Source organism: Oncorhynchus kisutch, linkage group LG20, assembly GCF_002021735.2.
Source record: "Oncorhynchus kisutch isolate 150728-3 linkage group LG20, Okis_V2, whole genome shotgun sequence".
In the NCBI taxonomy this organism is placed as follows: Eukaryota; Metazoa; Chordata; class Actinopteri; order Salmoniformes; family Salmonidae; genus Oncorhynchus; species Oncorhynchus kisutch.
Genome location: NC_034193.2, coordinates 30,231,720 through 30,249,576, shown reverse-complemented (window position 1 = coordinate 30,249,576; position 17,857 = coordinate 30,231,720). Strand labels below are relative to the sequence as shown.

Here is a 17,857-nt window from a genome sequence, read left to right as displayed (position 1 = left end):
CACAATTTAATTTATTTTTTATTTTTAAGGATAGCCAGGGGCACACTCCAACAGACATCATTTACAAATTAAGCATTTTTGTGTTTAGTAAGTCCACCAGATCAGAGGCAGTAGGGATGACCAGGGATGTATGTGAATTGGACCATTTTCTTCTCCAGCTAAGCATTCGAAATGTAACAAGTACTTTTGGGTGTCAGGAAAAATGTATGTAAAAAAGTACATTATTTTGGGGGGGAATGTAGTGGAGGAAATAGTAATGTAAAGTACAGATACCCCAAAAAACTACTTAAGTAGTACTTTCAAGTATTTTTACATAAGTACTTCACACAACTAGAAATGTGGCACTTTTATCTTCTCCAAAACTTTGTAGTGCCCACAACTGTACTGTACATCCCCAATACCCCTTGACATGCTCATCGGAAGGTGAACAAGACTGTAGACCAAAAATGCAATTCTATGGAGTAAGAGTTTGACAATGCATGGTTTATGTTATCAATACCACAATATACCGTACATAATCTGTCAACACTTTTCGCCAAAGATAAACAATGAAAATAGGTGTTACAAAAGGGTGAGTGATCTTTAAGGATTGAAATATACAATTATTAATTTGACTATTTTTAAATTACAATACAGCCTATTACATACATTACATTCAGAAAGTATTCAGACCCCTTACCTTTTTCCATATTTTGTTACGTTACAGCCTTATTCTAAAATGAAAAAATAAATAAAACATCTCATAATCTATAAGCAATACCACATAATGACAAAGTGAAAATACTTTTTGTAATTTTTTAAAATGTATTAATAATAAAAAGCAGAAATACCTTCTTTACATAAGAATTCAGACCCTTTGCTATGAGACTCAAAATCGAGATCAGGTGCATCCTGTTTCCATTGATCATCCTTGAGATGTTTCTACAACTTGATTGGGAGTCCACCTGTGAAATATTAAATTGATTGGACATGATTTGGAAAAGCACACGCCTGTCTATACAACGTCCCAAAGTTGACAGTGCATCTCAGAGCATAAACCAAGCCATGGGGGGGGGGGGGGGGGCTTGGTCATTGAGGTGACAGTTAACCCGAAGGTCAATCTAACAGAGCTCCAGAGTTCCTCTGTGGAGATGGGAGAACCTTCCAGAATGACAACCATCTATGCAGCACTCCACCAATCAGGCCTTTATGGTAGGGTGGCCAGACGGATACCACTCCTCAGTAAAAGGCACATGATAGCCTGCTTGGGGTTTGCCAAAAGACACCTAAAGGACTCTGACCATGAGAAACAAGATTCTCTGGTCTAATGAAACCAAGATTCTTTGGCCTGAATGCCAAGTATCACATCTGGAGGAAACCTGCCACCATCCCTACGGTGAAGCATGGTGGTGGTGGCAGCATCATGCTGTGGGGATGTTTTTCAGCAGCAACGACTGGGAGTCTAGTCAGGTTTGAGGGAAAGATGAACAGAGCAAAGTACAGAGAGATCCTTGATGAAAACCTGCTCCAGAGCGCTCAGGACCTCAGACTGTAGCGAAGGTTCACCTTCAAACAGAACAACGACCCTAAGCACACAGCCAAGACAACGCAGGTGTGGCTTCGGGACAAGTCTCTGAATGTCCTTGAGTGGCCCAGCCAGAGCCTGGACTTGATCCAATTGAGCATCTCTGGAGAGAACTGAAAACAGCTGTGCAGCAACTTTCCCCACCCAACCTGACAGAGCTTGAGAGGATCTGCAGAGAAGAATGGGAGAAACTCTCCAAATACAGGTGTGCCAAGCTTGTAGCGTCATACCCAAAATATTCAAGGCTGTAATTGCTGCCAAAGGTGCTTCAACAAAGTACTGAATAAAGGGTCTGAATGCACAGTAAATGTGATATTGACTTTGTTTTATTTTGAATACATTTGCAAAAATTGAAAACCTGAAAACCTGTTTTTGCTTTGTCATTATCAGGTATTGTGTGTAGATTGATAAATAAATGAAAACTATTTCATACATTTTAGAATAAGGCTGTAACGTAACAAAATGTGGAAAAAGTGAAGGGGTCTGAATACTTTCCGAATGCACTGTACATAGCAAGTGTGCTATCACTATCCAAAATAACAATTTCTTTACATCTGTAAAGAAGGTAAATCCTGAGCTGATATTTTACTGTTTTAGAAATGTGTTTTTGTTATTTTATTATTCTATTATTGTTTTATGGTAAAGTGTATTGGGATTTTAAATGCACCAGTCTTGCTCATTGGGCGATGGGCCCCAGGTAAGGATGTCTTCAAATGCAGCCTACTGCTGCTTATTCATTGCTGTAAAAGCTTAATTTCCACGTTTTTCTCAGATAAAAAATTACATCTCACTACAATAGACAAATAGTGCATGAATTGTTAGGCAGACAGAGAAGAGATCAGAGAAAGCAGACAAGCAGACAGACAGGCAAATATAAAAGGAAAAACAATGGTCTGTCAAACAAATATGGCACGTGTAGAAAGGCATGCAGGACTCCACATTCCATAATGGGTGCAGCAACTCACTAGTCATTGGGTTCTTTATTACAACCACTGATACATTAAATCACCAATCATGCTACAAGTACATGTTATTTCTCATGATCATTGGATCAATGTTCTATTGATAATCGTGTCATCAGACCAGTTTACACACAATGATTCTTTAACCCCAACTAAATGTACGTAGCTAAGTCTTCAGACATCAGTCAAACGAGGGATTCAGGGGAGATTCAAATAGGTGATTGGAGATCACTTGAATGGAGCCTTGATATGGATCCATGGCAGGAATCTGGATAAGTAAAGCCATCTGATACAGTGCTGCTCTCACTTTTAGACGCCATAGATCTGACAGTTCCAGTTCACAAGATGGTCTCTAGTTCCTTTAGAGACAAAGAGCAGCAGGGGTCCTCGTCTCCCAACCGCTGGGGCACAGAGACTGCAGGCTCTGTCTTGGCTCCACCACCACCCCCTTGGATCCCCTCGCTAGCAGCCCTGGGGTTCCTGGGAAAGGCACTAACACCGGCCTCAGCTCCAGCTCCCACCCCAGGCCTCCAAATAACAAGTTTCTGCCTGGGGGTCTCCATGTTGCTGGGCACGTAACCTGGCAGGTTGGTGAGGGGGTGGAAGGAGGAGGTGAGGCGTGGCTGCCTGCTTCCCCCTCCCCCATTGCTTCCCCCAGCTCCTCCCATCCCAGGGGCCCCTGCCCCATTCAGGGACATTCCTCTGGGATTGGCCACAGTCAGACTCACGCTGTGGGTGGTGGTGTGTGACATCATGCCGCCATAGTAGCAGCTGCCCCCGCCCCCACTGCTGGTCACCCGGGTCTTCTGTTTGAGGTCCAAGGCCAGGCTCCGCCGTAGCCATGCCTTCTTTACCTCCGCCTGCACCTGGGAAGACAGGAATTAAAGTGGAACTGACAGTGTTTAAGCAACATTAAATCTTATAAAAATCTGTTCCATTTTCTGACAAGCGAGCACTTAGATGTGCTCGTCTTCATAAATTCATTGATTGTTTGGGAATGACAGACTAAGGCAATTGTAAAAATTCCATAGCAATAAACAATGAGAAAGCGGACGTTTTTTTTAGGAGAATTAATAGACACTGCTGTAAATAAAACCTAATAAAAACATCTGTCTCATCCGGGACCGGAGTCTACGCCGACTGGTGCACCATAACCAATCAGAGCTACAGTAGCCCTTTATGCAAAAAAGCTATTTGCCACACGGGCCTGCCATCATTCACTTTGAACCGGACTGTATGTTTACAGGCAGTAGTAATAGCACAACCTTAGATTATTAGAATGCATTTTTTGCAAAAGCCACAAAAATATGTAAATATCACGGGAGTCTTACATTTGGGAACTTTACAGTCCTATTGATCAAACAACCATGAAAAGGTAGGCTCTCTCTCCCTCAGTTATGCACATCAACAACAAGATCAAATACTAACAGCAAGAGCAAGATGAGCTCAAATCTAACAAGGGAACATTAGATAAACCCTCTCAAAAATGTTCAGCTAGTTGGCTATCAAAATTGCGCTGATTAACGATGGGGAAAAGTAGCTTGCTCGTCCTTCTGCAGCTTCCCTGCCCATGCATGCTTGTCCCAACCCACGTTTTGACAACTGATTGGGAACTTGCCTGACCTCCCATTTGATCGATGCCAAATACATTTGATTGACAACTCAGTGTGCGTTTGTAAATTGCCTCTAGTGTGTCAGAGTGCGCTCTGGGTTGTTCGTAAATTCAGAGCATTGTCAGATAGTCTGTTCGTAAATTCAGAGCGCTTCGCTCTCCAAGCGTTCAGACTGAACACTTAAGTGATAATGCCCGAGAAGCCGGTGTTTGGAGGATATATTGGCACAGGTGTTGTTAGGCCCGAGACGAAACACCTGCTTCGAGGGCATTATCACTTTTATACAACGAGTTACCAACATATTCAAATAATAATTGACATATTTTCATTAAAAACGTTATTTTGTTAAATTTATTCATACTATTTCATCCTTCCACAAGATATAGTTCCGACACAAATGTAGGGTTGCTTCCCAATCCGGATGGTCGTGCATTCTATCGGTTTGGTTGCCAGAGACGCGACCCAGTCGTTCAGTCTTTTTTGTTCTGTATCTATGGACAGTCGTTCGTTCTAAATGTTCCATTGCCATACTGGCTGGCAACATTCTTATCCCTTGCTTGCCAGGTAGCCAACTACGGCCTTACAGTCACGTCAAACAGTGCAGCCAGAATAACAACAGTAGCTGCATTTACATTTGTTTAAGCTGTTTTCTCGCAACATTTATTTAGATACATCCATAACAATGAGCTAAAGAGACACGATTTTGCTTGGCATAAAAATCACGTCAACCTGAAGCTGGAATGACTGCAAAGTAGCTGCACTTCATTTCGTTTGACCTTTTTTCAATTCACATTGCTTTGTATATATCTATAAAAATTATGGCAGCTGATTCATGATTTCGACTGGTTCAGAAATGCTGCCTGTCTGTCTGTCTGTCTCGTCCTGACGCCTGATATTTTTGCAGTTCGTTCCAGTCATTGGGCATCAGAGAACTGGAAGGAAAGACAACCGAAGGAGGAAATGGAGCACGTGCTATGAGTGAGTGCTGCTATGGTGACCAGTGAGCTGAGATAAGGCGGGGCTTTACCTAGCAGAGACTTGTAAATAAATGCATAGTGACTTCACCCCTACCTACATGTACAAATTACCTCAACTAACCTGAACCACTGCACAATTATTCGGTACCGGTACCTCCTGTATATAGCCTCGTTATTGTTAATTTATTGTGTTACTTTTAATTATTTTTTACTTAAGTTTATTTGGTAAATATTTACTCAACTCTTCTTGAACTGCACTGTTGGTTAAGGGCTTGTAAGTAAGCATTTCACGGTAAGGTCTACACATGTTGTATTTGGCGCTGTGACAAATACAGTTTGATTTGATGTCACGCCCTGACCATAGAGAGCTTTTTTATTCTCTATGTTGGTTAGGTTGGGGTGTGACTAGGGTGGGTCATCTAGGTGATTTATATTTCTATGTTGGCCTGGTATGGTTCCCAATCAGAAGCAGCTGTTTATCGTTGTCTCTGATTGGGGATCATATTTAGGCAGCCATTTCCCCTTTGTGTTTTGTGGGGTCTTGTATAGTTGCTTGTGAGCACTATAGCAGCTTCACATTTTTGTTTTGCATTTATTGTTTTCTTTGAGTTTCACTTCATAATAAAGAGGATGGAACCATACCACGCTGCATCTTGGTCCACTTATTATAACGATCGTGACATTTGATTAGATTACTTACATTCATCCGTTTTTGTCCAAAATATTAAGTAATTGAAACTGAAACAGTGCATCCCGAATTGGTGGAGGCAGCAAATAATGTACCAGGCCAGCTGTGATTCACAACCAGATAGCAATATTTTTTGGACTACCAAGAAATGTATTGGTGAATTATATTAATCATGCAATGAACTGCATCCATCTACAGTGACAGCCTTATTCGAAAATGGATTGAATTGTTTATTTTCCTCATCAATCTACACACAATACCTTATAATGACAAAGCAAAAAGAGTTTCAGAATTCTTTTCAAATTTACACAAAAAATACACATCACATTTGCATAAGTATTCAAACCCTTTACTCAGTACTTTGTGGAAGCACCTTTGGCACCTCAGTCCCTGCCGCTGGTGCCAGGTTTCCTCCAGACATGACGCTTGGCATTCAGGCTATAGAGTTCAATCTTCGTTTCATCAGACCAGAGAATCTTGTTTCTCATGGTCAGAGTCATTTAGGTGCCTTTTGGCAAACTCCAAGCCGGGCTGTCATGTGCCTTTTACTGAGGAGTGGGTTTCGTCTCGCCACTCTAGCATAAAGGCCTAATTGGTGGAGGGATGCAGAGAAGGTTTTCCTTCTGTAAGGTTCTCCCATCTCAACAGAAGTACCCTGGAGCTCTGTCAGAGTGACAATTGGGTTGTTGGTCACCTCCCTGACCAAGGCACTTCTCCCCCAATTGCTCAGTTTGGATGGGCTGCCAGCTCTAGGAAAAGTTTGTGGTTCCTAACTTCTTCCATTTAAGAATGATGGAGGCCACTGTGTTGTTGGGGATCCTCAATGCTGCAGAAATTCTTTGGTACCTTTTCCCAGATCTGTGCCTCGACACAATCCTGTCTCGGAGCTCTACAGACAATTCCTTCGACCTCATGGCTTCATTTTTGCTCTGACATGCAATAGACAATGTGCCTTTCCAAAAAAAATTCCAATCAATTGAATTTACCACAGGTGGACCCCAATCAAGCTGTAGAAACATCTCAAGGATGATCAATGGAAACAGGATGCACATGAGCTCAATTTTGAGTCTCATAGCAAATTGTATTTTGTTTTTTAAAATTCTTAATACATTTGCAAATATTTCTAAAACCCTGTTATCGCTTTGTCACTATGGGGTATTGTGTGTAGATTGATGAGGATTTTTTTTTATGTAATCCATTTAAGAATAAGGCTGTAATGTAACAACATGTGGAAAAAGTAAAGAGGTCTTAATACTTTCCAAATGCACCGTATTCTGCCAACAATGTCTGCAAGGAGCCTTACATATGAAACAGCCTCCAAGGCAGCATCCTGATTCATCAGCCTGTGAGCATTCCAGGAATAGAGCTCACCCACTCCATACGCACGAAAAGGTTATTTATCTCGAAATTTGTTCACAAATTTGTTTTCATCCCTGTTACTGAGCATTTCTCCTTTGCCAAGATAATCCGTACACCTGACAGGTGTGGCATATCAAGATGCTGATTTAACAGCATGATCATTACACAGGTGCACCTTGTGCTGGGACCATACGAAAATCACCCAAATGTGCAGTTTTTTCACAGGACACAATGCCACAGATATCTCGTTTTGAGGGAGCATGCAATTGGCATGCTGACAGCAGGAATGTCCACCAGAACTGTTGCCAGATAATTTACGGTTCATGTTCATCTACCATAAGCCTCCTTCAACATCGTTTTAGAGAATTTGGCAATATGTCCAACCGACCTACAACTTCCGACCACGTGCATTGTGTCGTGTGGGAAAGAGGTTTTCTTGTGCCAACATTGTGAACATAGCCCAACATGGTGGCAGTGGGGTTATGATATGGGCAGGCATAAGCTACGGAAAACAAACACAATTGCCTTTTATCGATGGCAATTTGAATGCACAGAGATACTGTGACGGGATCCTGAAGCCATTTTATCTGCCACCAACACCTTATGTGTCAGCATGATAATGCACGGCCCCATGTGACAAGGATCTTTACACAATTCCTGGAAGCAGAAAATGTCCCATGGCCTGCATACTCACCAGACATGTCCCCTATTGAGGATGTTTGGGCTCCACAAGCTCACAGAACGGGACTGCCGAGTCCTAAAGCATGTACTGCGTAAACATTGTTTGTCCTTGGTTGAAACAATCACTACTGAGTTCCAAACGGCCTCTGGAAGACATTTCAGCACAATAACTGTTCGTTGGGAGCTTCATGAAATGGGTTTCCATGGCAGAGCAGCAACACACAAGCCTAAGATCAACATTCGCAATGCCAAGCGTCGGTTGGAGTGGTGTAAAGCTCGCCACCATTGGACTCTGGAGCAGTGGAAACATCTTCTCTGGAGTGATGAATCAAGCTTCACCGTCTGGCAGTCCGACGAACAAATCTGGGTTTGGCAGATGCCAGGAGAACGCTACCTGCCCGAATGAATAGTGCAAACTGTAAAGTTTAGTGGAGGAGGAATAATGGTCTGGGGCTGTTTCACATGGTTCGGGCTAGGAGCCTTAGTTCCAGTGTTGGGAAATCTTCACGCTACAGCATATAATGACATTCGAGAGGTGATTCTATGCTTCCAACTTTGTGGCAACAGTTTGGGGAAGCCCCTTTCCTGTTTCATCATAACAATACCCCAGTGCACAAAGCGAGGTCCATGCAGAAATGGTTTGTCGAGATTGGTGTGGAAGGACTTGACTGGTCTGCACAGAGCCCTGACCTCAACCCCATCGAACACCTTTGGGATGAATTGGAATGCCAACTGCGAGCCAGGCCTAATCGTCCAACATCAGTGCCCGACCTCACTAATGCTCTTGTGGCTGAATGGAAGGGAGTCCCTGCAGCAATGTTCCAACAGCTAGTGGAAAGCCTTTCCAAAAGAATGGAGGCTGCTGAATCAGCAAAGGGGGGACCAACTCCATATTAATGCCCCTGATTTTGGAATGAGATGTTCGACGAGCAGGTGTCCACATACTTTTGGTCAAGTAGCGTATCTGTGACCAACAGATGCAAATCTGTATTTCCAGTCCTGTGAAATCCATAGATTAGGGCCCAATTAATTTATTTACATTTCCTTATATGAACTGTAACTCAGTAAAATCTTGGAAATTGTTGCATGTTGCGTTTATATATTTGTTTAGGATATTTATACACAGTTATGCACACTAACAACCAGTATAGGTAACAAGCTACTTAGCTAACTAGCTAGCTCACAAGACTAGCCAAGTTAGCTGCGTTAATCCTTGCATGCGATTGGCTGTAGTCTTTGGGGCACGTAGCCAGGGAGACAATTGCCTGTCAAGCATTGCTCAGGGCTTAAAACATCAGCGCAGCCACAGCGCTCCTTGATTAAGTGATTGTTGTGCATCTGAACAAATTATTAGATGGTGTGTGTAACTTTTGATTACATCTTGACCTCGAGGTCACGACTTATCTCATAATCACTACATAACAAAACTTGTTAATGAGGGAAAAACATTTTTTTATTCATATGTCCTCTCTGGACTTCCGTAGATATTCAAAATGAGGTAGATTGTTCTGCATTTACCTCCCCATTGCAGAAACAGTAGATGAATGCCACAAAGAATCCCTGAAAGGATAAAAGGGAAAAAGGCCAAGTTTAGATCAAGGAAATACATTTAGTGCTGTTCGACATTTATGAACAGATTTTTAGGATATAACATAAATCTGTCATTAATAGTCATCAACAGTTGATGGACAATAGCCTGCATACATTTGGCAGATTAGCCTTTTTTCGTCATTGTTCTGGAGGCAGCTATGCAGAGTGGTTTCCAGCTGACACTGCCACACAAAAAAACACACTGCTAATCAAAATGCCAAACCCTAACCCTTCTTAGGGCTAGGCCCATTTTTTCAAAATTTTTCTCAATTTCCGCTTGAATGAATTCGTCAGGCCCTGAAGCCAGGATATGCATATAATTGGTACCATTAGAAGGAAAACACTTTGAAGTTTGAAGAAATGTTAAAATAATATAGGAGAATATAACACAATAGATATGGTAGAAGAAAATCCAAAGAAAAACCAACCAGAATTTTTGGGGGGAGAGAGACCATCCTCTCAGAATGGCAAGTATAAGGTCATATTGAAAATTAGCTCCCTGAATGCAATTCCTATGGTCTCCACAGGGTGTCAGCAGTCTATGTTCAATGTTTCAGGCTTGTAACTTCAAAAATGAATACGAAATATCAGTTTTAGTACAGGAACACAGTCTTGGAAATGCGTGTTTGCGTGTGCTATGAAGGGACGCACCTGCTAAAATCGGTTATCTATTGAACATACTTCTTTCCGTAAGAAATCTTATAGTTTGATTACATTTTAGGCAATCTGAGGAGTAAATAGAAACATATTTTCACTTGTTGAAACAAAGATTAGATTTTAGGATTCCTTTCTCTGCATGTTGAAGTGGATTACTGAAATCGATGGTGCTAACTAAACAGACTTTTTGGGATATAAAGAAGGATTTTATCTAACAAAACGACACTACATGTTATAGCTGGAACCCTTTGGATGACAAATCAGAGGAAGATTTTCAAAAAGTAAGTGAATATTTAATCGCTATTTGTGAATTTATGAAACGTGTGCCGGTGGAAAAATATTTTGATGTGGGACGCCATCCTCAAACAATCGCGCTACATGTTTTTTCTGTAATAGCTACTGTAAATCTGACAGTGCAGTTAAAATAACAAGAATGTAAGCTTTCAACCGATATAAGACACTTATATGTACCTAAATGTTTATACCCATAACTTATGATTATTTATTTGAATTGCGCGCCCTTCAGTTTCACAGGAAGCGGGACGCACGCCTATCCCAAAATTAAATTAAGACCAAAAATCTAATGTTTGTTTTCATACATTTTTACAATATAGACAATTGTTACTTTTCAGCTGCCGTATCTATGGGGAAATCACTCAGTTCTGCCTCCAGGACAAGACTCATGACAATAAACGTCAACCTCAAAACACGATCGAAACATAAAAAAATATATGTTTTCCTCTCAGGGAGTATTTGCCCTTTGGGGTGTCTGACCTGGGAAGAGTTGAAGAACATCTCGTAGTGCATCTGCACCTGCCACAACAGGCCGGTAACCTCAGTGTAGGGTAGAGCCATAAACACCATATAGTGCACTCCAAACAAGGGCATCAGGACAAGGGTGGATTTCAACAGCTTCCTGTGGACAGTAGCAGACACAATTTTACAGATAATATTATAGCAGTGTAATATGCTATTTATCTATGTTTGAATAAAGTGGCCTTGATTTAGAGAAACGTGAAGCTATGTAACACAACGTAGGATTTAACATCAGAATACAACCATTGTATTCCCATACCATGCATGGTGATTTCTGATTTCAAATTATATTTTTCAAAACACAAATTTACAGTCACATGTCATGCAATCAGGAAAAACTAGCATAGGCTCTATCGCAAGTGAAGAAATTGTGGGTTGTATCATATGCATAAAGCATGTATGCATTAATTGACCCATGCTACTACTAGTACTGTTTATTACAAGTGCATTACTAGTTTACTACTAGTCTATTGTCAGTCTTTTACTGTTTATTAGTCTAATGCAGCCCCTCACCTGTACTGCTGACGGGGGTCCAGTTTGCCTGTGTTGGTCTCCCACAACTTAGAGGCCAACACTCGTATGATGTTGAGGAACAGGAAGAAGTTCACCTGTAGGAAGAGTTAGAAATACATGTAAGGTGTCCATATTAAGACAGCCTCAGAGTCACAAGGAGTTGGTGTAACAGTCACTCTGACTTCGGACACCGTATTCATGGTATGAAGTTGAAGATCAGTTGGAAAGCGGAGACATCCAACGAATAGTACCTTTCAGCTTTTGAGTTGATTTGGATTGTGTCAAATACAATGTTTGATGTGAAATCAAGGATGCTATCAAACAATAAAAAAGGGACAAGAGACCAATGCTTGTGAAGTGCATGAGTCTAGGTGAAAAGGAAATATTTGCTTACTACAATGGCTGCAAGAATTGGGACTTGATAGATCCACTTCAGATTTCCCGCACTGATGTCCCAGCACCTGCAAATGTGTGTAGAATAGCTGCTGTTAAGTGTGATTATTCACTTCATTGTGATGTACACACAATTATGTATAAAGGGACTCACTGAGTGTCTGCCAGTGATGCTCGCGCACTGACCCAAATGGACACAAACACTGCAGGGACACCTATGAGAGAGGGAGGGAAAGCGGTAGGTGGGTGAAATAGATTAATGTTGAATAATGTTGAATTCCCATCTGTGCTATCTTACATACACAACAAAGGTATCTTTCCAGGGGGTCTTTTCTAGCGGCGGAAAAAGTACCCAATTGTCATACTTGAGTAAACGGAAAAACACTTTAAAAGAACATGACTCAAGTAAAAGTAAAAGTCACCCAGTAAAATCCTACCTTGAGTAAAAGTCTAAAAGTATTTGGTTTTAAATATACTTAAGTATTAAAAGTAAATGGAATTGATAAAATATACTTAAGTAGCAAAAGTAAAAATCATTTAAAATTCCTTATATTAAACAAACCAGACGGCACCATTTTCTTTGTTTTGTTTAATTTACGGACAGCAAGGGGCATGCTCCAACACTCAGACATAATTTGCAAACAAAGCATGTGTTTAGTGAGTCCACCAGATATTTTTGTTATTTTTTATTTAAACTTTATTTAACTAGGCGACAGATCAGAGGCAGTAGAGATGGCAAAGTATGTTCTCTTGATAAGTGTGTGAATTAGACTATTTTCCTGTCCTGCAAAGCATTCCAAATGTAACAAGCACTTTTGGGTGTCAGGGAAATGTGTGAAGTAAAAAGTACATAATTGTCTTTAGGAATGTAGTGAAGTAAAAGTAAAAGTAGTTAAAAATATGAATAGTAAAGTTCAGTACAGATACCTAAAAAAAACTACTTCAGTAGTACTTTCAAGTATTTTTTACTCAAGTATTTTATATCTCTGGTCTTTTCCTGCAGGTGCACTACTCACGTAATCTGATCTCGCAACACATGGAGGAGTGTTTAAAGAGGCAATCTGTGGCTGCTTTTAAACCCTTTTTGTGATTTTTAGATTAATGATATATACCCAGTGGCGACCAGTCATTCAGAGCAGTTGTTTTGAGCACCACATTTTAGCATTAACGTGTTTTGAATGTTCTTTTGGCATTAATACATATCAGTTTACAAACAATGTAAAAAATAATATATATCATTGAGTTAATAAAGCTGCATACAAACAGGGTCTCTTTTTTGATTTCTTGAGTAAGGCAGCTCCAAAATGCAGGTGTTTCAGTGCTTTCTGTGGTGGTGGGGCAGGCCAGCAGAAAATACAGAGCGTTGCGCTGTGATTGGCTCAGTGTTCTGTCACTGGGGACTTCACTTCACTGCCAAGTGTAAGAGCAGACCTTGAAAATTCTAGCCCTTCGGCTGCTGCCATAGAAGTGCCCATCCAAGAAGGCTCAAGGTCATTGGCCACAGATACAATTACGTCAAATCACGTTATATGTACAGTAGCTTTGATTGGACTAATCATGTCAACATCATACTTTCACAATCTTAGCGAGCAGTCATCATCATGAATCAAGTCGACAATCTACTGGCAAATCCTTTTTAATCCTTGTCATATGAAGAGAAATAATGAAGAGAAATTATAGATAAAACATATCGGTGCTCATCGGCCATTGGACATAAACATTTCACAAGTTGGAAATCGCAAATTCAACAATGAGTGGTTTGGAAGGAATCAGTGACAGTGGCTCTGTGATCCCAAATCGGGAATTAAGGGGTTATTTTCCAAGTTTATAATGATAAAGATCTAACATTGGCCATGCTATCAATGAAGCATGATTTGTGCCGCGCTCAAAACAACTGTTAACTCGAAGGACTACCACGCCACCTTCCTGTTCAAGTGAGCCGAGCACAACAATGTGAGTCCAAAAATATATTGTTTGTTGCTTCATAAATTATGTAATGTGCCAGGGAGTTATGTATACTGTAACTAAGAAAGTAATGTTAAGTGTATGTTGTGTAGTAACATGTTAGTAGCCCACTGTTCTGACTTTTCTACTGTAGTCTATAACCTGTTTTAGAGAAATGTAATCATCAAATATTGTAAGAGCTTTCATTGTCTGCTTATATGCCCCCTTTATTTATCCTACGGTTCTAACTTGGTGTATAGGGAGAGCACTGTAAGAACGGCCCATGTTCTGAATTCTGTTATTGTACATTTCAGAAGTGCTAAACAGATAGTTGTATTGACAAATAAACAGTCCTAGCTCAGTCGTTGTCTTAATTGAAATTATGGATTGCCTCTTATCCGCTTGTCGTCCCCTTATGCCATAGTTTGTACATCTCAATTGTCATTAGAAACCACATTTGTCTAAGCAAGTCAGCCATATCAGCTATGTTTTTTTTAAAGACAGTAAATGAGGCTGAATGAACTGTTTTGCTGCCAGACAAGGCTCCGCTGATAGCCAGGTGTAACAGTGGTAAGATGTTGGGACTGCTGTTGGAACAGATTTATGTAGACCCTAACAGTTTGTGGGCACCGTTTTCCACTGTTATAGTGCAATTAATATATTGTTTAGTGGCTTTGCTGGCATGCATTCCATTTTTTTTTTTTTTTTTGCCCCACCAACATTTACATGCTAAAATCACCCACTGTATATACCCATTGATTTTTGAAGAAAATCACTAATAAATGCCTCATTAGTTTAGTTCAACTGTCATTCCCCGTCAGATCCCAACATATACAGTAAGCTTGCTTTACCAATTTTTTTGTAAACAATGTAAATGTGAACAAACACTGTATTGCCTCAAGATATGACTCAAACTATAATTTTGAAATCATGGACGGCCAGTCCTTAGTATGGCCTGTCCTTGCAGCCTTAGCTCTGTCTATGATTTTGAGAGTGGTTACATTTCTCCAGCGCCATCCCCAGCAGTTTACTGAAACAGTGATGGGGTGCACGCTTCGTTATTGTTTTATACTGCAGATTGCGACTTTAACGCTCCAGGAACCCAATTCATACCATTAAATCAATCCTTTGAAATGGCTGCAAAATAGACAACTTGAAAAGTCAATGGGCTGAATCACTGGTCTACACTCTTAGAAAAAAAGGTACCATAAAACCTTAAAGGATTCTTTGGCTATCCCTGGAGAACCATTTTCTGGTTCCATAGTAGAACCCTTTTTGGTTCTAGAACCTTTTTAGGTTCAAGGTAAAATCGTTTCATCATAAAGAGTTTTTTGAGGGTACCTCGTTAGGTAAAATGGTCCTACCTGGAACCAGAAAGTTGTATCCTGCTGGGTGTGTAGAAAAACTCACCCCAGCCGATGATGGTGAGCGCCCACAGGTAGTTCTTGTCTGAGAGGAAGGCCATGAAGATGAGGCTGTGCAGGTACAGCCCCTCCACCAGGATCCAGTAGTGATTGGTCGCCAGGAAATACAGGAAGAGAGTTACGGCCACCTTACAGCCCACCTATAGGGTGCCAGATAGAAGAGAGGTGTCATGTTCATATTGTTTATAAGGGACATGGGACATTCAACATATCATCAGATAATGGTTCCAATGGATCAATGGGTTAGAGCAGGTGGGGCAAACTACGGTTTTAATCCGTAGCTTAAACTACATATAAAGTATGTAGAAATTATAATGGACCTATATATTTTCCAATAACTGCCCTTTTTCTGGCCCCCTGGGATAGAGCACGGTGTAAGGAACATCGAATTGTGCGATTGAATCCTGCATGTGCTACATATACTGAATGTTTGTGTCACTGTCAATGTTGACATTTCTGTAATTAACTTTGGATAAAATCATCTGCTAAATGAATATCTTATTTTTACTTGACATTTTCAGAGACATCAAGACGTGGGAGGAGTTTCATCACAGGGCCTATCACCAAGGGCAACTGAACACAAAAACCAACATCTCTAGTTGAAAACTGTGAAAACAATGATATTGGTCAGAAACATTTATTCCAGTGCCAAAACTGTCAAAAAAGTGTAAGTAGGATAACGTTGGTCATAAAGTCAATATATTCCAAAACAGAGTTTTGTGAGATTAGTGTAAATGCAACGACTTACATGAGGGCTGGTTTTTGATTTTGATCATTCCCACTTGCCCACTAACACAGGATGGTAACGCCTAGGGAGAATTGTCATGCACGGAGTTTGCACACTATCCAATCATATGGCAGAACCTACAGACAGTGAAACAGACCTGCCGACATTACGTAGCGCCTCAGACTTGTTTAGATAAGACAACACATTGCCAATGTTATGTTAAAAGTACACTTGCTCCCTAAGCCCTTGATGGAGTGGCCACTGCTGATGTGTTTGATGGTGATCACTCAAGTCTCCCACTGTTTTAGGAAAAATGAGAATTGAGACAATGCGCATCCCAACTGCCACTTGTCAATATTTCTAAATTCTAAACCTATTGGCGAGCATCCAATTTGGTTATAAATGCCCTCAAATTAAAGCTGAAAGTCTGCACTTTCAGCTCATATTCATCATTTAATTTCAACTCCAATATGCTGTGGTAGACAGCTAAAATAATAATAACTTGGTCAATGTCCAAATATTTATGGACTTGACTGTATACAGGGGGTACCGGTACCAAGTCAATGTGCGGGGTACAGGTTAGTCGAGGTAATTTGTACATGTAGTTAAGGGTAAAAGTGACTGTGTAGATAATAAACAGCAAGTAGCAGCAGTGTAAAAAACAAAGGGGGGGGGGGGGTCAATGCAAATAGCCTGGGTAGCCATTTGATTAAATGTTCAGCAGTCTTATGGCTTGGGGGTAGAAAGTGTTGAGGAGCCTTTTGGACCTAGACTTGGCACTCTGGTACCGCTTGCCGTGCTGTGGCAGAGAGAACAGTCTACGACTTGGGTGACTGGAGTCTTTGACAATTTTTTTGTCCTTACTCTGACACCGCCTAGTATATACAGTGGGGCAAAAAAGTATTTAGTCAGCCACCAATTGTGCAAGTTCGCCCACTTAAAAAGATGAGAGAGGCCTGTAATTTTCATCATAGGTACACTTCAACTATGACAGACAAAATGAGAGAAAAAAATCCAGAAAATCACATTGTATGATTTTGAATGAATTTATTTGCAAATTATGGTGGAAAATAAGTGTTTGGTCACCTACAAACAAGCAAGATTTCTGGCTCTCACAGACCTGTAACTTCTTCTTGATGAGGCTCCTCTGTCCTCCACTCGTTACCTGTATTAATGGAACCTGTTTGAACTTGTTATCAGTATAAAAGACACCTGTCCACAACCTCAAACAGTCACACTCCAAACTCCACTATGGCCAAGACCAAAGAGCTGTCAAAGGATACCAGAAACAAAATTGTAGACCTGCACCAGGCTGGGAAGACTGAATCTGCAATAGGTAAGCAGCTTGGTTTGAAGAAATCAACTGTGGGAGCAATTATTAGGAAATGGAAGACATACAAGACCACTGACAATTTCTCTCGATCTGGGGCTTCACGCAAGATCTCACCCCATGGGGTCAAAATGATCACAAGAACGGTGAGCAAAAATCTACCATCAGTAACACACTACGCCGCCATTGACTTAAATCCTGCAGTGCCAGACGTGTCCCCCTGATTAAGCCAGTACATGTCCAGGCCCGTCTGAAGTTTGCTAGAGAGCATTTGGATGATCCAGAAGAAGATTGGGAAGATGTCATATGGTCAGATGAAAACAAAATATAACTTTTTGGTAAAAACTCAACTCGTCGAGTTTGGAGGACAAAGAATGCTGAGTTGCATCCAAAGAACACCATACCTACTGTGAAGCATGGGGGTGGAAACATCATGCTTTGGGGCTGTTTTTCTGCAAAGGGACCAGGACGACTGATCCGTGTAAAGGAAAGAATGAATGGGGCCATGTATCGTGAGATTTTGAGTGAAAACCTCCTTCCATCAGCAAGGGCATTGAAGATGAAACGTGGCTGGGACTTTCAGCATGACAATGATCCCAAACACACCGCCTGGGCAACG

The 17,857-nt window shown here is 40.9% G+C and overlaps 1 protein-coding gene across 1 annotated transcript in view; it reads right to left on the bottom strand.

Moving 5' to 3' along the window:
- Positions 1-2,019: 2,019 nt before the first annotated feature.
- Positions 2,020-17,857, bottom strand: part of pth3r (parathyroid hormone 3 receptor) — a 33,266-nt gene continuing 17,428 nt past the window's right edge. Inside the window, exons 7-13 of the mRNA XM_031799094.1 lie at positions 15,168-15,321; positions 11,968-12,028; positions 11,815-11,881; positions 11,421-11,515; positions 10,866-11,007; positions 9,363-9,404; positions 2,020-3,392 (exon numbers count right to left, since the gene is read on the bottom strand). Of these exons, the coding sequence (XP_031654954.1) occupies positions 2,865-3,392; positions 9,363-9,404; positions 10,866-11,007; positions 11,421-11,515; positions 11,815-11,881; positions 11,968-12,028; positions 15,168-15,321 (1,089 nt within the window). The 3' untranslated portion in view covers positions 2,020-2,864. The remainder of the gene's footprint in view (positions 3,393-9,362; positions 9,405-10,865; positions 11,008-11,420; positions 11,516-11,814; positions 11,882-11,967; positions 12,029-15,167; positions 15,322-17,857) is intronic.